General features: G+C 39.4%; 1 protein-coding gene across 2 annotated transcripts in view; it reads left to right on the top strand.

Annotated features, from left to right (window-relative positions):
• The window catches only part of INPP5F (inositol polyphosphate-5-phosphatase F), an 82714-nt gene that overhangs the window by 59163 nt on the left and 2711 nt on the right, over nucleotides 1-20840 (top strand). The window contains exons 13-19 of one of the 2 annotated variants that reach the window (XM_066354752.1): nucleotides 1015-1143; nucleotides 7064-7181; nucleotides 10788-10986; nucleotides 17719-17790; nucleotides 18571-18644; nucleotides 19026-19154; nucleotides 19724-19811. In XM_066354752.1, the coding sequence (XP_066210849.1) occupies nucleotides 1015-1143; nucleotides 7064-7181; nucleotides 10788-10986; nucleotides 17719-17790; nucleotides 18571-18644; nucleotides 19026-19154; nucleotides 19724-19811 (809 nt within the window). The remainder of the gene's footprint in view (nucleotides 1-1014; nucleotides 1144-7063; nucleotides 7182-10787; nucleotides 10987-17718; nucleotides 17791-18570; nucleotides 18645-19025; nucleotides 19155-19723; nucleotides 19812-20840) is intronic. The other variant, XM_066354753.1, reaches the window with a different exon arrangement.

Raw genomic sequence — 20840 nt, 5'->3', positions numbered from 1 at the left:
TCAATCGGGATCCACCCAGCATGCCCACCAGGGGGCGATACTCTGCCCATCTGGGCTGTTGCTCCATTGCAACAGGAGCCATTCTAGCACCAGAGGCAGAGGCCATGGAGCCATCCTCAGTGCCCGGGCCAACTTTGCTCCGATGGAGCCTTGGCTGCGGGAGGGGAAGAGAGAGACAGAGAGGAAGGAGAGGAGGAGGGGTGGAGAAGCAGATGGGCACTTCTCCTGTGTGCCCTTGCTGGGAATTGAACCTGGGACTTCCACACGCTGGCTGACGCTGTACCACTGAGCCAACCGGCCAGGGCCAGAGTTAATATTTATTGGACAATTTGTACTCTGTTACTATTTATATTAATATTATTGTTGTTTAAATGTTCTTTTTGATAGTTTTACTTCATAGGCAAATTTAAAACAAAAACAAAATATAAGATGAGCATGCACATTAAAAATTATACCAATGTCTGACCAGGCAGTGGCACAGTGGATAGAGCATCAGACTGGGATGCAGAGGCTCCAGGTTCGACACCCCAGGGTCGCCAGCTTGAGCGCAAGCTCATCTGGCTTGAGCAAAAAGCTCACCAGCTTGGACCCAAGGTCGCTGGCTCAAGCAAGGGGTTACTCGGTCTGCTGAAGGCCCGCGGTCAAGGCACATATGAGAGAGCAATCAATGAACAACTAAAGTGTTACAATGAAAAACTGATGATTGATGCTTCTCATCTCTCTTTGTTCCTGTCTGTCTGTCTCTGTCTATCCCTCTCTCTGACTCTCTGTCTCTGAAAAAAAAAAAAATTATACCAAAACCCCATAAATTTTTCATTCCATTTTTTCATCTTTAGCAATTTATAAAATTATCTCTCAAGTGGTGCTTTAGTTGGAAAAAGTCTGAAAACACTGTTTCTTTTATTTAAGGGTTCCTAAATAATATATGAACATAGTTCCTCTTTCTGCAGCATATATTTTATGTTATGGTATGCTGGTTTACATGTAATTAATCCACCAATTTGTTTATTTTAGCTGAAGAAATTAGGTGTGATGCCCCCAGAGCAGCCACTACCAGTGAAATGCAATCGGATCTATCAGATAATGTGGGCCAACAACGGTGACTCCATCAGCAGGCAGTATGCTGGGACAGCTGCTCTGAAGGTAAATTCCTACAGCAAGCATTTGTGGGTCATTCTGTGGGACACTGAGTGTGGTTTAAGACCACCTTTGTTTCTGGAAGAAAGGTGTGTGGGCTCTAGGTGGTAGCTGACTTCTTTCTGGAATACTTGGTGAAGGCAGGGGTCACACATTCATATTTTTGCTGGGGCCAGGTGATGTGACTCAAGCAGGTCGTCCATTAGATTAAAGGAAGGGTGAGGCTGTGTTGGCCTACGGAAAAGTATATGTTGTCTCAGGAGGGTGCTGTTCTGCTTCTTCCTCTTGGGGACCGAGGCCCAGTGTTGTTAGATCTTCCAGTTTTTCAAAGGAGTTTGGAAATCTGGAATTGTATATGAAATATTTGTTTTTTAAAACTTTATACGGACAAAACAATGTCTGTTGATGGTATCTGATTCCTAGTATGTTAATTTGCCTCCTAAATTTGTATCCCAATCCTGCCTCTTACTAGCTGTGTTACCTTGAGCAAGTCACTTAACCTCTCGCTCGACAGGAGGATACACATTCTTCTGAAGCACACATGGAACATTTTCTAGGATAGATCATGTGTTAGGTCACAAAACAAAGCTCAACAAGTTCAAGAAGATGAAAGTTATACCAGGGTTGTTGTTTTTTTTTGTTGTTTTTTTTTTACATCAGTGGTATGAAATTAGAAATCAATAATAGAAGGAAAGTTGGAAAAGTCACAGATATGTGGAAATTAAAAATACTTCTGAACATTCAGAATAAAAGAAGAATTCAAAAAAGAAATAAAAAATATCTTGAAACAAAAGAAAATGGAAGCACAACATACAAAAACTTATGGGATGCAGCAGAAGCAGTTCTAAGAGGAAAGTTTATAGCTGTAAGTGCCTATATAAAGAAAAAACTCAGACAACCTAACACCTCTAAGAACTAGAAAAAGAAAACACTAAGCCCAAAGTTAGTAGAAGGAAGGACATAATAAAGTTTATAGAAGAAATATGAAATAAAGAATATTAAAGAAGAGATTAACAAAACTAAGAGTTGATTGTTTTTGAAGAAACAAACAAAATTGACAAACTGTTAAAGTAGGCTAATCAAGAAAAAAAATAGAGGACTCAAATAAAATGGACTGAAAGAGACATTACACCTGATAGCACAGAAATACATAGGATCATGAGACTGTACTGAACAATTATATGGCAATAAACTAGACAATTTAGAACAGGGGTCCCCAAACTTTTTACACAGGGGGCCAATTCACTGTCCCTCAGACCATTGGAGGGCTGGACTATAAATAAAACTATGAACAAAATCCCTATGCACACTGCACATATCTTATTTTAAAGTAAAAAAACAAAACAGGAACAAATACAATATTTAAAATAAAGAACAAGTAAGTTTAAATCAACAAACTGACCAGTATTTCAATGGGAACTGTGCTCCTCTCACTGACCACCAATGAAAGAGGTGCCCCTTCCAGAAGTGTGGCGGGGGCCAGATAAATGGCCTCGGGGCTGCATGCGGCCCGTGGGCCGTAGTTTGGGGGACCCCTGATTTAAAAGATAAACAGCGCAACCTATCAAGACTGAACCATGAAGAAACAAAATCTGAGCAGACCAGCGAGTAAGAAGATGGAATCATTAAGTAAAAACCTCTTAACAAAGAAAAGCCCAGGACCAGATGGTTTTACTGGTAAATTCTACCAAACATTTAAAGAATTATTACTTCTCAAATTCTTCGAAAAAACAGAAGAGGAGGGAACACTCTCAAACTCATTTTACGAGGCCCAGATACCAAAGCCAGATGAGAATACTACAAGTAAATAAAACTACAGGCCAATATCTCTGATGAATATGGATGCAAAAATTCTCAACAAAATACTAACAAATCAAAGTTAACAGGGTCACACACCATAATCAAACGGGGTTTATCTCTAGGATGCAAGGATGGTTTAACATATGCAAATCTATAAATATGACATTCTGCATTAATAGAATGAAAGATAAAATCATATAATCATGTTAATAGATGCAGTAAAAACATTTGACAAAATTTAATATTCTTTTATGATAAAAACTCAAGAATTGTGTGTAGAAGAATCTACCTCAACATAATAAAGGCCATATATGACAAACTCACGGCTAACATCATACTCAAGAGTGAAAAATTGAAAGTATTTCCTTTTAGATCAGGAACTAGGCTGGTTGCCCACACTCACTACTCCTATTTGTCATAGCACTAGAAGTTCTAGCCAGAACAATCAGGAAAGGGAAATAGCATCCACATTGGAAAGGAAGAACTGAATTTATCTTTGTTTGTGGATGACATATTATATCTAGAATATCCTGAAAACACTTCACCAGAAAACTGTTAGACCTAATAAATAAATTCAGTAAAGTTGCAGAACAAAATCAACATGCAAAAATCAGTTGTGCCTCTATACACTAACAACAAATTATCTGATTAAAATATAAAGAAAAAAATCCCATTTATAATAGCATCAAAAAAATGAAAATACTTAGGAAGAAAGTTAAAAAAGTGAAATATTTGTATATTGAAAGCCATAAGGCATTGATGAAAGAAATTGAGAAGGCACAAATAAATGGAATATCTTTCCATTTATTTTAAAAATTCCATTTAAAAAATTAATATTCTTAAAATGTTTATACTACCTAAGGTCACCTATAGATTCAGTGAAGTTCTAGTGTCATATTTCACAGAAGTAGAAAAAAAGCAATTCTAATGTTTATATGGAACCATGAGACCCCTAATAGTCAAAGCAATTCTGAGAAAGAAGAATAAAGCTGGAGGCATAACACTTTCTGATTCCAAATAATACTACAAAGCTAAAGTAATCAAAATAGTATGGCATTGGCATAAAAACAGATACATGGACCAATGGAATTGATCTGAGAGCCTAGAAATAAACCTTTACATAAACAGTCAATAACAACTGTTGTACAACTAGTACAATCTGTTATAAGATGAATAAATTCTGGTGATAATATTTGACAAGGGAGTCAGAAGTATTCAATGGAGAAAGGATAGTTTCTTCAATAAATGGTGATGGGAAAATGGGATATTCACATGCAAAAAAATTAGCCTGACCAGGCGGTGGTGCAGTGAATAAAGCATTAGACTGGGATGCTGAGGACCCAGGTTCGAGACCCCGAGCTTGCCAGCTTGAGTGCGGGCTCATCTGGCTTGAGCAAAATAAAAAATGTTCACCAGCTTAGACCCAAGGTCGCTGGCTCAAGCAAGGGGTTACTTGGTCTGCTGAAGGCCCGCGGTCAAGGCACATATGAGAAAGCAATCAATGAACAACTAAGGTGTTGCACGAAAAACTGATGATTGATGCTTTTCATCTCTCTCCGTTCCTGTCTGTCTGTCCCTATCTATCCCTCTCTCTGACTCTCTCTCTCTGTCCCTGTAAAGAAAAAAAAAATTAAATTGAACCCCATTTTATAAAAAATTAACTCAAAATGGATTAAAGACTTCAATGTGTCTGACCAGGTGGTGGCGCAGGGGATAGAGTGTTGACATGGGACACTGAGGATGCAGGTTTGAAACCCTGAGGTTGCCAGCTTGAGGGTAGGCTCATTGACATACTCCCGTGGTCACTGGTTTGAACCCAAGGTTGCTGGCTTAAGCAGGGGCTCACTGGCTGGGCTGGAGCCCCCAGGTCAAGGCACGAATCAGAAGCAATCAAGGAACACCTAAAGTGTCACAACTACGGATGAGGCTTCTTATCTCTCGCCTTCCTTCTCTCTCTCTCTCTCTCTCTCTCTGTCTCTCTCTTGCTAAAAAAAAAAAAAAATAATAAAATAAGTTAAAAAAAGACAAATGTAAGACCTGAAACTTTACAATTTACCTCTTTGAGGAAATAAAGGGAAAATGCTTTGTGACATTGGTCTTGGCGTTGATTTTTTTGGATATGATTCCAAAAACATGAGCAAGACAATTAAAAGTAAATAAATGGGTTCCTGCATCAGACAAAAAAAGCTTCTGTATAGAAAAAAAAGGGAGAAGAAGAAAAGGAAAAGAAAACCTGTGGAATGAGAAGAAGTATTTGCAAGCAGTATGGTTAAGGAGTTAATATTCACAATAAGTAAGGAACTCATACAACTCAATAGCAAAAATAATTTAATTAAAAAAGTGGCTAAAGGACCTAAACAGACGTTTTTCCAAAGCATATCTACTACTGACTAGCATGTACATACAAAGGTATTCAACATCAGTAATCATCAGGGAATTGCAAATCAAAATTTCAGTGTGATGTCACTTCATACCTGTTGGAATGGTTGTTATCAAAGATGTGGAGAAAAGGTACATAACCCTTGTACGTTGTTGGTCGGAACATACATTGACATAGCCGTTATGGAAATAGTATGGAAGTACCTCAAAAAACTACAAACTACCATATGACCCAGCAATCCCATTTATGGGTACCTTTCTGAAGGAAATGAAATCATTCTTTTGAAGAGATACTGACGCTCCCATGTTCATTGCAGCATTATTCACTATAGTGAAGACATGGAAGCAATTCAAGTGTTCAACGACAGATGAATGGTTAATGAAAATGAATGTGTGTGTGTGTGTGTGTGTGTGTGTGTGTGTGTGTAATGAAACATTATTTGACCATGAAAAAGGGAGTCCTGCCATTTGCAGCTACATGAATAAACTTTGAGGGCATAATGTTTAAGTGAAATAAGCCAAATAGAGAAACAAATATTGCATGATCTCATATATGTGTGGAATCTTAAAAAGTCAAACTTATAGAAATGGAGAGTTGATTGGTAGTTACCAGTTGTTCAAAAGGTGCAAACTGAGTAAGTTTTGGGATCTAATGTACAATTAACTATAGTTAACAATATAGTATACTTGAAGTTTGCTAAGAGAGTAGATCTTAAATGTTTTCAGCACACACACACACACGGGAAGTATGTGAGATGATAAATGTGGTAACTAGCCTTAATGTAATCAGTTCACAATATATATGCATATATCAAATGATCACATAGTACACTCTAAATTTACATGGTGCTACTTGTCAGTTATATCTCAATAAATCTGGGGAAAAAAGATAAATATTTTTTCTTTTGATATGAAACTTCTTTGGACTCGGCATTCATGTCTTTCTCTTCTGTAATATATTCTAATTTAATTACTATTTTCTGTGAATGACTTAACTAAATGGTAATATCTTCTTCAGAATTGTTAGTGTTAAGACAAAGTCTGTTACTGAGATTGCCTTGGATAGAAATAGTGGGGTTGAGATGGGGAAAAAAGGGACTTGTGTTAGGTTTAAGTCACTACTTCTCTAGGGACTTGCCCTGACACCTTTGTTTTGAAAAGCAAGAGAAAAGAATTTAAATACTCATTGGCTCTTTCTACAGGGATTGTAATGTACAGTGAGGTACAGAAACCTGTTATCTCTGTAGACACACACACACACACACACACACACACACACACACACACACGTCAGTTCTCATTGTAATAAACTCTAAGGGGTTGTCCGTATTTTTCCACATCAGAAGTTTGTGTTTTTTCAATAGCGTACCAAATTGAGGCTTGAAACACTTCTGTTTTGTTTTTTATTATGTAATAAGTTTTGACCTGTAAATTGTTGAAATTCTGTAGAGTTCCGAGAATGGCTTTACCTAAAGCACCATCTAGCTCAGCGGTTCTCAACCTGTTTGTCGCGACCCCGGCGGGGGTCGAATGACGACCCCTGTGTTTTGGTCGTTCGACCCCTGCCGGGGTCGCAACCCACAGGTTGAGAACCGCTGAGCTAGCTGAAATAGGTATTTTAATTTAAGTACATTACTTGGAAATTATAGAAGCCTGAAGAATTCCATTCTTGAATTGAAAGCCCACATTGACTTTGGAAACATTCTTGTGTTTAAATAAATAATCAAAATGACTTTTTCCTTGACAGGGTGACTTTACAAGGACAGGAGAAAGGAAGTTAGCAGGCGTTATGAAAGATGGTGTTAACTCAGCAAATAGGTATTACCTGAATCGGTTTAAGGATGCTTATAGGCAAGCTGTCATAGGTAAGGAACATAAAAGCCTTGCCTTAAAATTTGTTATTTCTTCTGTGGTTGTTTTACAGAAACCAACTTTATTAACACAGTTCATAAAGTACTTGTTTTATAATATACTTGTGTGTCTATATTGAGCATTTTACCCAATGAATCAAATTCAAATTTCTTAGTCTGGAGCAACACAAGAAACAACTCATTTTCATACGTATTTCTCAGTTTGCTGTCCATGTAACAGAAAGCAGGGCTGAGGCTCCTGGAGAATGGAATAAGGCAGTGGTCCCCAACCCCCGGGCTGCGGACCGGTACCGGTCTGTGGGCCATTTGGTACTGATCCGCAGAGAAAGAATAAATAACTTACATTATTTTCGTTTTATTTATATTTAAGTCTAAACGATGTTTTATTTTTTAAAAATGACCAGATTCCCTCTGTTACATCTGTCTAAGACTCCCTCTTGACGCTTGCCTTGGTCACGTGATACATTTATCCATCCAACCCTAAAGGCCGGTCTGTGAAAATATTTTCTGACATTATACCGGTCCGTGGCCCAGAAAAGGTTGGGGACCACTGGAATAAGGGACCCTAAAACATCATCAACTGAAAAACTGTATCTCTTTATTTTCCCATTACTTAAGTCTGAGAGATGTAACGAGAGGATTTTCTTTCTCTTTATGACATTTATCATGTGTTCTTGCTGTGGACAAATACATCATTTTTTTTTTTCATTGTTGTGATTTAACATGATATTAGGCTATCAGATTTAGAGGTTATCCTAACTACTTTTTCTAAAAAAAATTTATTGATTTTTTTTCCTTTATAGAGAGGGAGAGAGAGACAGAGAGAGAAACATTGATCCTTTTTTCCACCCATTCATGTCATTATTGGTTTATTCTTGTATGTGCCTTGACCAGTGATTGAACCCACAACATTGGCGTGTTGAGACAACATTCCAACCGACTGAACTACCCAGCCAGGGACCCTAACCAATTCTTAATTTTTTTTTGTTTTGTTATTTTTCTTTTCTTTTCTTTTTTGTATTTCTCTGAAGTTGGAAACAGGGAGGCAGTCAGACAGACTCCCGCATGCGCCTGACCGGGTCCACCCGGCACGCCCACCAGGGGGCGATGCTCTGCCCATCTGGGGCGTTGCTCTGTTGCAACCAGAGCCATTCTAGCACCTGAGGCAGAGGCCATAGAGCCATCCTCAGTGCCTGGGCCAACTTTGCTCCAATGGAGCCTTGGCTGCGGGAGGGGAAGAGAGAGACAGGAAGGAGAGGGGGAGGGGTGGAGAAGCAGATGGGCGCTTCTCCTGGGTGCCCTGGCCGGGAATTGAATCTGGGACTCCTGCACACCAGGCTGACGCTCTACCACTGAGCCAACTGGCCAGGGCCTGTTTTGTTATTTTTCTTAAGTGAGAAGTGGGGAGGCCGAGAGACAGACTCCCTCATGCGCCTGACCAGGATCCACCCAGTAAACCCACTAGGGGGTGATGCTCTGCCCTTCTGGGGCCCTTGCTCTGTTGCAGCTGGAGCCATTTTAGCACCTGAGGCGAGGCCATGGTGCCATTCTCAGTGCCCAGGCCAACTTGCTCCAGTAGCGCCATGGCTGCGGGAGGAGGAGAGAAAGAGAGAGAGAGAAAAGGAAGAGAGGGAAGGGTGGAGAAGCAGATGGTTGCTCTCTTGTGTGTCCTGACTAGGAATCGAACCTGGGACATCCACATGCTGTGCTGATGCTCTAGCACTGAGCCAACCAGCCAGGGCACCAATTCTGAATTGTTTTTTAGAAGAGCAAGTGGAGGGTCGATTGCCCAGTGGAATTCATGCCTTTTTTTTTTTTTTTTGACAGAGACAGAGAGACAGAGGGACAGATAGGGACAGACAGACAGGAGGGGAGAGGGATGAGAAGCATCAGTTCTTCGTTGTGGCTCCTTAGTTGTTCATTGATTGCTCTCTCATATGTTCCTTGACCGGGGGACTACAGTGGAGCGAGTGACCCCTTGCTCAAGCCAGTGACCTTAGGCTTAAGCCAGCGACCTTTGGGCTCAAGCCAGTGACCATGGGATCATGCCTATGATCTCATGCTTAAGCCATGACCCTGCACTCAAGCTGGTGAGCCCGTGCTCAAGCCAGATGAGCCCACGTTCATGCTGGCGATCTCAGGGTTTCGAACCTGGGTCCTCTGCATCCCAGTCTGATGCTCTGTCCGCCATCACCTGGTCAGGCTGGAATTCATGCCTTTTCATGTTTTAAATTTAATTTTTATTAAAATATTACTTTATAGGATTAAAATAAATGTAGAGTGTTCTGGGTGAGAATTAAATGTAGCACCTTATTCTGTGGTCTCTAAGAATAATTTTTTTGTGTGTGACAGGGACAGAGAGACAGAGAGGGACAGATAGGGACAGACAGACAGGAAGGGAAAGAGATGAGAAGCATCAATTCTTTGTTGTGCTTCTTAGTTGTTCATTGATTACTTTTTTTTTTAATTTTAATTTTTTAATTTTTTTTCCCATTGATTACTTTTTCATATGTGCCTTGACCGGGGGGCTACAGCAGACCGAGTGACCCCTTGCTCAAGCTAGCAACCTTGGGCCCAAGCTGGTGAGCCTTGCTCAAACCAGATTAGCCTGCACTCAGGCTGGCTACCTCAGTGTTTCAAACCTGGGTCCTTCGTGTCCCAGTCCAATGTTCTATTCACTGCGCCACTGCCTAGTCAGGCTCTAAGAACATTTTTTAAATCTTGTTTTTTATCCTGATATTTGTCATACATGAAATAGTAGGGTCTAGACATGGACTAGTTAGGAATTTGAGAAGTCTGGTATAAAGAAGTTTGGTTCATTTGTCATAGGTAGTGTGTGTGCTGACTAGAAAATGAATTTTAGCAGCTTCTTAAAGGAAAAATAAGAAATGTCCCTTTGGTTGGTTGATCTAGTGAAATGTCCCTTTGGTTGGTTGATCTAGTGACTCAGTTATGTCCTTGAGGACTCAGGTATGCCCCCCCCCCGTTCAGCCATCCATAGCATCAGCTTCATCCTAATCCTCAAGCTGAGCTCTTCAAAGTTGAGACAGAGAGGCCAGTAGCAGCCGGGGCTCTTGCTTCCCATGCAGGCCAGTGGTGGTGGATCTCTCCCAGAAGTCCCCTCGTTGTCCCAGACAGCTACAGGGAATGGGATTGTAATGGTTTGTTAAAGTTTGAGCCATGTGCTGCACACTAGGAAGAAGTTAGTTTGTCTATTCAGATCCTTTGCCCGTTTTAAAATGGGCTTGTCTTTTTATTGAATTGTAGGAATTCTTTATATAATCTGGATACAAGTCCCTGACCAGGTGATTTGTAAATATATCCTTCCCCATTCTAGTGGATTGTCTTTACACTATCACATTACTTCCCATTGAAACACAAATGTTTTACTTTTAATGATGTTCAGTTTATCCATTTTTTCTTTTGTTTGTGATTTTAGTGTCCTATCCAAAAAAAAAAAAAAAAACTAAAGTCTCAAAGATTTATGCCTATGTTTTCTTATAAGAAAGAGTCTTATGTTTTTAGCTTTTCATTTTCTTCTGTTTTTTAAACATGGATTAGTAAACTAAGATGACAGATTATTAACATTCTCTACTCTAGATTTGATGCAAGGCATTCCAGTGACAGAAGATCTTTATTCCATATTTAACAAGGAGAAAGAGCATGAAGCTTTGCATAAGGAAAATCAGAGAAGTCACCAGGAACTCATTAGTCAGCTTTTACAAAGTTACATGAAGTTATTGCTGCCTGATGACGAAAAGTTCCATGGGGGCTGGGCCCTCATTGACTGTGACCCCAGGTGAGTTGAAATGGTGTCCTGGTAACTACTGTGCTTAACTTTCTGATGTCGTTAAGTTTCTTGTAATTAATGTACGACTTGTTCTTAAAGCTGTAGGCATGGATGCATGGTGCATGGCCGTGTTCAGATGCAGGGCTGGTATTAAGGCAAGCTGAAGGGGCACTCACCTTCAGAGTACAATTAAGGGGGCACTAAGAAACTCATGAAAGAGAAATATTTTAATGCAATGTTTGATATAAAAAGAAACAATTGTAAAACTATGGTTTGCAGCTGGCTGCGTGGGTTTCCCCTCTCAGAAGCTACATATGTTCACTGCAGTAATGCACATAACTCAGTGCAGTAAAAGGTGAAATAATGCTAGCTACTTTGTTGGTTGTAAAGTGGTCCTGGCCTTTCATAAAATAAATAGGCCAACTAATGCTTAACTTTTTTAAAAATGAAACTGTCCAATTATAAACTTCATGATTATGAATTAGAAACATTTCAGAAAATTCTAGACCAAGCTCTGAGAATAAAAGGCTCTATTTAGATTTTGTCTTATTTACATTTATTGTAATTTTAATAAAAGGCATAAAGCAAGCTAGAAAGAAAAATGAATGCAAAGTATTATTTACAGATACTAAAATGCATTTTAAAGTTATGGACTGTAGGTTCATAGGGAAACTTTTCCTGACTTTATAATTTCATGGATTATTTTGCTTTGGTAGTCAGTACTACACGTATGAATGCAATTTGCTGGCTCTTAAAAGATGAGGTTTTTTCTTGCACTCAACTTAGCCGAAAATTTCTGTGCTCTTATAAGCCATTTGGTAAATATTTTTTGATTCGTGTACCTTAGCTTTTTGGGGGTTTTTTTTTGAGAGGTTTTTTTCTTTTTTCTTTTTGTTTTACTTTTTTTTTTAATTTATTTTTTTTATTTGAGAGGGTTTTTTTAAATTTTATTTAGACGTTAATTTTAATGAAGTGACATTGATCAATTAGAGTACATAGATTCAAAGAAAACATCTCCAGATCATTTTGACATGATTATGTTGTCTACCCGTCACCCAAAGTCAAATTGTCCTCCGTCACCTTTTATTTGGTTTTCTTTATGCCCCTCCCCTTCCCCACCCCCTTTGCTGTTGGGTTTTTTTTTTTAAATAGCAGTCCAACTTCATCCAGCACCAAGAAAAGGGGGTACTTTTAATTCCCATTCAGAAATAATTGCAGATATCACACCTATATTTTGCTTGAGTTTTAACTTTGCCCTTCAGTTTTTTAAGTGTATCGTGATTATTGTCATCTTCCTTAGAACAAGTCTTTTTATTTCTACTTTGGATATACGTGAAATAGGGAAAGACCAAAAAGGTTTATTTCTAAAGCTGACTACCCTTTTGTAAGGTTACACTGCATCTGATTTCATTTCCAGTTCTGTAAAGTTGGTATACTGGGTTAGGAGTTTTAAAAAATGTCAAGTGTATTTAGCTATGCTTTAGTTTGGGAACAAATTTGAGTATGTACACTTGTTAAAATTCAGTTTCTTGCATTTAAGAATAAGATACATGGAAATACTCAGACTTCTTCTGGCAACAGGCCTCACTGTCACAACATGAATTAATGGTACTGTATTATATGAAAATAATGTTGAAACAGACTAGTCTTCTAGGCTCAGGTCTTTAAGAAATCCTTGTTGGGTAGTTAGATTTCTAAATCTCATAATAGTTCTTAGCTACTGAATGCCAACTTTAGAAATACAATTGTGCTTCAGTTTTCTTCATTAACTTGATGAAACACTTCTTTCTCCCCTATTTTTTTGTTGTTGATGTTTTGACTCCCACCCCTCTCTATTGCCCAGCAATTGCCCTCCTCGTTTTTCTTTAATCCTTCACTATAAAATTCGACTTTCTCGTAACAGGGAGCTAGTGATTGTCTTCTGCTCATCTTCTTTGGTTAAAGCTTCTGATGAAGAATAACTTACATCCATTCACATTAGATGGGAAGTGTCACTGTATCCTTTCCTTTGCTCCTTGGCTCCATTTGAGCTGTACAAGTAAGGAACACTTTCCCAAAGAGCGGAGCCCACTTTTCCTTTAAAGGAAGTTATGCTTTCCATTTCTGGTGCATTTTCAGGTTTTCAATCAGTGGTGCTACTCCCAAAGGTGATCAATGTCTCTTTCCAAATAGTCTCACATTTCATGATGGATGATGAAACCCTTGTGTGCTCCCTTTTCTGTGCATCTGAGTTTGTTTAGTTCTATACTTATTGTTTTGTCTGTAGGTCTTAACTTGGCCCAGGGTTTTTGTGTATCTGGTGGTCATACTGAGGAATGAGTGACCTCTACTTGGTCATTAAACACCAAAATTCTTTGTGCATGTAGCTCTGCCACTATGGGTCTCAGCCTGAGCTTTCTGCTGAGTTTGCCTTTTATTTCCTTTTTTGTTTCTTGTTCTAATTCTTAATTCTTTGTTTTAAGATATTTCTTTGCTCTAACTCTTCAGTTGTGAGCCTCTGGCTAAGTCTCCTAATTTCCAATTTGTTTTTTGAGTCTCTGCTTCTCTATCTTAGATACATTGCAAGAATTTTTGTTTTGCAATTCTTTCTTAGATAATCTATTGCTATGTTTGCTTGTGAGTGCATCTCAGTGCCTATTTTACTTGTCAAAGCACATTCACCGCTGCCGTCCTTATCCTTTTCTTCTTCTTTGTGGTCACTGATGGACAAAATAGACCAATGAGAGTTTGAAGTCAAAGATTCTGCAGATTGTCCCATCAGGCCAGGTCTCACTGGCTGAGATGCTGCCTTCCCTGTCTTCTTGGTGCTAACATGTAAGCCAGTGCCCGATGGAGAATGGTTCTCCATGTCTAAGCTTCAGTACAGACCCTGACTTGGGTCTTTGGAGAGATGGGCAAGGAGCTCCATTGCTTAATAGAATAACAAGATTGTCTGAGGAAATGATGTTTTAAGGCCAGGGAGGCCTTAGACTAGTGGAATTTATCTGTGGTCTTTTCCTCAGTGACAGGGACCGACTGCTCAGGTTTGAAACTCTCCACTCAGGTTTTGAAAGGATCTCCTCTAAGGTTGACCACACCAGAAGGGGTCATGTCTGACAATGGTGTTAGTTGCCTGGGCATTTGGGCTGTTTTCACCTCTGGCTGTTATAATTAGTGATGCTGTGAAAAGGTTTTGTTTGAATACCTGTTTGGTTTGTTTGTTTTTTGGTATACACCTGGGAGTGGCAATTGCCAGGCCATGTGTAATTCTATGTTTAACTTTTGAGAAACCACCAAACTCTTTTCTCTAGTGGCTGTACCGTTTTACATTCCCACTAGCAAGCTATGAGGATTTCAGTTTTTCTGAGGCTTCACCAACACTTATTTTCTATTTTTTAATTGTCATTCTAGTGGGTGTGAAGTGGTAACTATTGTGGTTTTGATTTGCATTTTCCTAGTGGCAGCTGATGTTGAGGATTTTTTCTTGTGCTTTTTGGCATTTATTGTCCTTAGGAAAATGTCTGTTTAAATCCTTTGCCTGTTTAAAAATTGGGTTGTGTGTCTTTGTTGTTGATTTGGGCCATGTTTTTGTAACTAGTTTTACAGGGACCAAGGCTGGAGTTGGGTGAGACAGGGTTGTACAAATATAGGGTCAGATCCTGTGTTTTAAAAAAAGGTTGATGTTTTGTTCATCATGATATTTTTGCATTGATTTTAATCTTTAAGAATACTGCTCTAAAAGTTTTCTTGTTGGCTATGGGTTTTTGTTTTTTTCATCCCCTTAAATATTGCACCAGAGACCAGTGCCTTACTAACCTCACTGCATCACGACCCTGTATAAGTATCTGGCAAAAACAGTTGTGACAAGCAGTTTACAAATAACCCTACACTGGGCAGTAGGAATAGCTGCTGTTACCTTTTCTTAATCTCCTAATAGTCCAAGTGGAACTGTCCAGCACCACTCTGGCTGGTTGCTTGGTTTCTGCCCTCTTTGGAGTATACCTAGCGCCCACTCCACAGGCTTTTGTCCTTTCAAGCCCTGAGCAAAGTTCACTGCAGATAGCCTCTGGCGCATACAGATCAGACCTCCCAGCTTCAGGGTCCTATCCCTACTGCTCCCAGGTGCTCCCAGTAGCTGCAGGAAAAATTCTTACTTGAATGACAGCTAATAAGCGCCTTGGCGGCGCACCGCGGGAGGAAGGAAGAATCTTAAATGGGAAAGGAGATCGGCACACTATCCAAGGTGTCCTCCAGCATCTCCACAAAGCCCACTGTTTATTTTGTCTAATGCATTTTCTACAAAGAGTAGATGACTGTTTCTCCTCTACCAGTTTTAATGGAATAGCGAGGTGGCCATGTTCTTAGGCCTGTAACAGTGCAGGGCATAGATGCTCAATTAAGGCGATGTAGTCCACCTGCCAACGCCCTTCACTCAGGCGCCTGTGAACTCACGCAGGTCTGGCGGTATATCCAGGGCCTGCGGCGACCTTAGATCCCCTCCTCTGCGGGGCTGGGGGAGTCTGTGCTGTTCTAGAGGGTTCCGTGGTGCTGGAGCAGCCGCGCATGCGCACGGGGCGCCTGCCGCAGTGGACGTGGGCGGCCGGAAGCGAGACGTGTTGTGGGCGTGACTTGGCGCGGCAGCTCTGCGGTTGCCGCAGTCGTCGCAGGCTGAGGTTGCGTGCAGGTTGCTGTGGACTGAGCTGTGACTCCTCGACGGACAGACAGACGGACTGACGGACTGAGGACTGCCGCGATGCCGCGCTCCCACAGGCCGCCGCCTACCGCCCAGCGGGCCGCCAACGCGGCGGGCAATGCCGCTGAACCCAAACCTGAAGGCGGCAGCCTGGCGACCACTTTCAAGATTTTTCTCCTTTTTGCAGGACTTATGGTTAAAGTGCCTGTGGGGCTGTATTTTTCTTCTAAATTACTCATTTTCCAGAGTCTGCTGTTTCTGTCCTCTGATGACAGCGGCTTCTACGCGACCATCGTGGCCGTGGTCGGGCTGCATGTGGTGCTGTCTGTGTTCGTGTTCGTGGTGTGGCGGGAGGGCCTGCCGGACTGGCGGGACGACAAGGACGATTAGGCCGCCGGCCGCCGGGCGGGGGGTGGGCAGGGCCGGGGGCTCGTGCTTTTCGTGTCTGCGCTGAAACCAGCCAACACGGGTCTTCTCTGTGTTTCAGGGGCGGGCGGGTGGGGAGGGCCATTCGGTGTTTCTGCTGCTAAAACCGGTTAAAGGCGGGTGGGGGAGGGCTGACATCTTTCTCGACTGCCTGTTACGTGCCAAGTGTTGTGTTTTTTTTTAAGGACATAATGTTTTTGACTGAGGATCACGTCTGACTGATGTAAATAGTAGTGCCAAAATAGGGAAGTAGGATCGTGACTCTAATTAACAGTAGACTATTTTTCATATTAAAATATGTTGTGACGTAATTTTTTGTGACGTGGCTCAAGCACCAGTTTTCAGAGTGCATGTAAGTATTGATGCGCACAACTAAATTGCGTTCTACAGTGCTTTTCTGTATTCTCCGCGATGCTGCTAGGGTCATTGAATTTACGGGATTTTCTTCCTCCACTGATTGATTAGTTAGTGCTCATATTTTAGATCCATTGGTGTATTATTGGGACCTGGCATCATATCTCATTCGTTGTATTTTGGGGTGTATTTCATTAGGTGAAAATTGAGAATGTTATCTTAGATTAAAACTGTTACGACTTACAATGCAGCAAAGTGCACAGATGTAAAATACTGCAGTTTAATCTTTGGGTACTATTTTTCTCTGCAGTACCAGTTAAACAATGACCTCATTGTGACGCAGATTAAATATGTGACTCACATTCTATCTAGAAATGATTTCTTCCCTCTTGTTTTCCATTTTTTTTTCCAGTGGCATTTTGATAAGTCTTGGCAAATAGCTATGCAATTCTAAGGCAGAATTATCTACTCATAGTGCAATTTTGAGACTAATGTAAGAATGCAGATTAATTTTCACCTTTTGTTTGGGTAGGTTGTTATTAATATTAGGTGAATATTTAGATTGAAAGTGTTATTAGACTTCTGATTCTCCCTGTATAATTCGATTATTTTGTAGATTTTATACATTGACCATTGTCTTATTTGTAATCTTAAAAAGATGTCCGTTTTACTGCAGATTTAGTTGTTTGTCAACACTCATCTAGTGTTGAATCTTTTATTTTGATAATTTGATTTTTAGAGTGGAGGTAAATATGCCAAATGGACTTAGAATAAGGAAATGCTTGTTGCTTAAAAGCCAAGTAAATTAATAATAAAAATACAAAGTAGCCTGGGCTTGGTTCCATTTTTGCACGGTATATTTATGTAAAATTCTTTCCGAGGATGCATTCTACATGAGTGTATAAAATACCCTTAATGTGCAGTGTCATTTCAAAGGTTAGATCATGTGAGATAAAATAGACTGTTCTTTAACTCATATTTTTCTTTCTTTCCAAATCCCCCTTTGTCCAAGCCCACACTACCCTCCACACAAGAAACCATTTCTCCAGTTTCCACCCCCCACCTCTGTGAGAAGGGACCTCGCTTCAGCTGCACCCTCCCCAAACTGGATTCCTTTGTCTTTTTTAAAAAATCCAAGATTGTATACATTTTAGAACTAGGACTCATTAGTTATTTGATTTTTCTCCCCCATCTCCAATTTTATCATAAGTGGCTCACCTGTAAAAAATAAGCTTGGCAAAAATGTAGATGAAAATAAAAATATTTAATTGCTTGTCATGTTTGTTTAGCCTCATTGATGCTACTCACAGAGATGTGGATGTGCTGTTACTGCTTTCTAACTCTGCCTACTACGTTGCCTAGTAAGTCGCTTATTGATTTAAAGCTTTTAATTTTAAATCTGAGTAAATGTCCATTTTAGGAAATAAACTGGTTTTGTTATGTATTATAAAACATGTCATTGAACCACTTTACCTTTTATAACTGTTAGCATCACTGAGACTTCCTTTTATCAATTTAAAATGTTAGACTATAATCAGTGTTTATATAATATCCTTTTAGCTTTTAGTATTATTTCCTATATATCTCCCAAGTTTTGATGTATTCTACATATTTTTATTATTGATGCCCATATATCAGTTTTTATCACTAAGCCATAGTTAAATGTTTCCCTATTGTCAGGCAATATATATATATATTTTTTGCAATTGTGAGTGATATAGTTGTCTTTGTACATATAATTTTACATGTGTGTACACATGCACTTCTTAGTTTACAAGGTTATTTTGGTCACAGTGATGAATTATATGACTTTTGTGGTTTATTGTTAAATTGACTTCCAGAAAGACTACCAATTAACAATGCCACTAGCAAAAATACAAGTATTTTCCTCATAGGCTTGCCAGACTTGAGGTTTTTTTTAAAAAAATCATTGGCCCAGGTACCTGTGGCATTGATTATGTGATTTGGATGTGTTTAACTATGTATGTGTTAATCTAATTTCATCTAGTTTTAAAAATATTTGTTTAACTCTGCATTGTGCTATGGGAGATTTTAACTGCATAGTGGTTGCTACTATTATACCTCAGACAAACATGCTTTTGCTTTTAATCCTTTTTTAAAATCCCTTTTCCTTTATCTAGTTATGATGATGAAGTTGATAAAGTCAACCAGTATCAACGACTAAGTCTGGAAGACCTGGAAAAAATAGAAATAGGTAAATGTTAAGATACTAACCAAGTCATAGAAAGCAAATACTGTTTCTTCCAAGAGTGGGTCCATTTATTTATACAGTCAGCATATCTTATTAAAACCAGAAAGGGATATATTTCCAGTAGTCTATTTTTTAGGACTCTTTCTGTTCTTTAGAGATTAATGGATATAATCTAATAACTATTTCTTTTATTGTGAAGATTAACGCAGCAATCAAGAAAGTTAATATTTGAGACTGAGGAAGAGTTTTTATTTATAGCCTTATCCAACCAAATTGTCATGATAAGCTAAAGAAAAATGTGCCTAAATATCTAATTGAAGAATATGTTGGTATTTTGAAGATACAGTATGTGAAGGATTTACACATATTCATTTGGGTCTTTAGGTCCTGAACCCACCCTTTTTGGTAAGGCAAAGTTCTCCTGCATGCGATTGCACTACAGATACAAAGAAGCAAGTGGCTATTTCCACACACTGAGAGCTGTTACACGCAGTCCAGAAGAGGATGGGAAAGGTAAAGAAGAGAGAGGAAGTTATTGAGTAATAATTTTTCATCTGGTCTTATAAGCCCCAGTGGAATTGGGAGCAGTACATATCATTACCAACTAAATGGTCCAAGGAAAGTAGCTTCGCGATTTGAGACCTTGAAATAATAGCGAATTTATTCTCAGCAACACAAGGTATTTATAAACTGATGATCTAGTTTGGGGTAAGGGAATCTATAATGGGAATTGTGTGTGTGGCCATATGGATGCTGGGCTTTTCCCACAACACATGCTTTGTGTGGTTAGTAGTCAGGAACTATGTCTGTCATGTTCACAGCTGTTAATTACCGCAGCATCTAGCACATTAATTCCAATTGATTTGGTTCTTTTGCTCTTTATTTACTCTTCTGTTAAAATTGGTTTTAGTACAGTGAATTAGTAGGGGGAATAATTAGTAAGAAGCAGTTTTCTGTAAATTGAAGCACATAAATTTTTATTTAACTGGAATACTATAAATTTCATTTAGGGTTCTGAGTTAGAACTGCGATTTTAAGGATGTTTTAGAGAAAAGTGGCAAGCAGTTGTGTTTGGGTTTCAGATACCCTTCAGTGCATTGCCGAGATGCTGCAGATCACCAAGCAGGCCATGGGATTAGATGTATCTGTAATTGAGAAAAAACTTGAGAGGTGAGTATACTTCTGATTTTTCTCTCAAGAGTAAAGACATCACTATCTAAAGTCTGTCTTTAAAAGTGTTTGCAAACTGGTGGTGATGGTGGGGGTCACATAGTAATGAGTTGGTATTTAGAAAGGGAAGTATCAAATGTTTTTTAAACACTAGGTTTTTTAATTTTAAAAAAGAAAGCCTGTAAACAGATTATCTGAACAGATTATTGTAGATTTACCATCTAATGAGCAGGTTTTATGGTCGATAGTCCACTAGAGAAGAGAGCCATTTGGTCATCTATAGAGAAAAATTGTACAGTTTTGTTAGTAGAAATATTTCTGTAGTCTGTAATGTTAAAAATTTTATGAAAGTCTCATCACCAAAGATCCTGCATGATCAAGAGAGTCAAATGTTCAAGCCATGTGGTGAATAGCATGACTCTTTTTTTCTTATCCATAGCTGTCGTGAGGGATGCCAAAGGAGAAACAACTAAGTTTAGTTTATGTTACATGTCCCAAATCTTTTATATCTAAATAAATTTAGATAACCCATAGGGAACATAAGGGAATGAAATTCTTCCTCCTCGCACCTCTACCTGCGTTCAGCCAAATTGGAATATATGTAGATAGCTTCAGTTATGGAGCTACCCATTCATAGTCATTGCTGCCGTTCCAGTTAGAGTATGGATGTGGAGCCTTTGAAATGTGATTAGTCTGAATTTTGGGTGTGGGGTTGTTTTGTTTTTGAGAAAAATTTATTCTCAGACAGCCCAAAAACATGGTTTGAGGCAACTATTGGAAGGCTTCCCTCCCTCCTTCCAACTGTCTCCTCCTCCTCTCTGAGTGCCTGGAGAATACAGTTGAAGGAAAGATGCAGTAGCAAACAATCATCAGCTCTGAAGATAAACGATTTGGTCCAAAAGGACTCAACATTACTACTCAAATTACCAGAAAGAGCTTCACTGAGTACTGCAAGTACTGAAGAACTAGTAGTGTTTCCACAGGGTGGCCTTTTGTTGCACCAGCTGGCCTGCTTGAGGAAGATGAGGA

This window comes from Saccopteryx leptura, chromosome 13 (genome assembly GCF_036850995.1).
Source record: "Saccopteryx leptura isolate mSacLep1 chromosome 13, mSacLep1_pri_phased_curated, whole genome shotgun sequence".
NCBI classification, from domain to species: Eukaryota; Metazoa; Chordata; class Mammalia; order Chiroptera; family Emballonuridae; genus Saccopteryx; species Saccopteryx leptura.
This window is presented reverse-complemented; position numbering and strand designations above follow the sequence as displayed.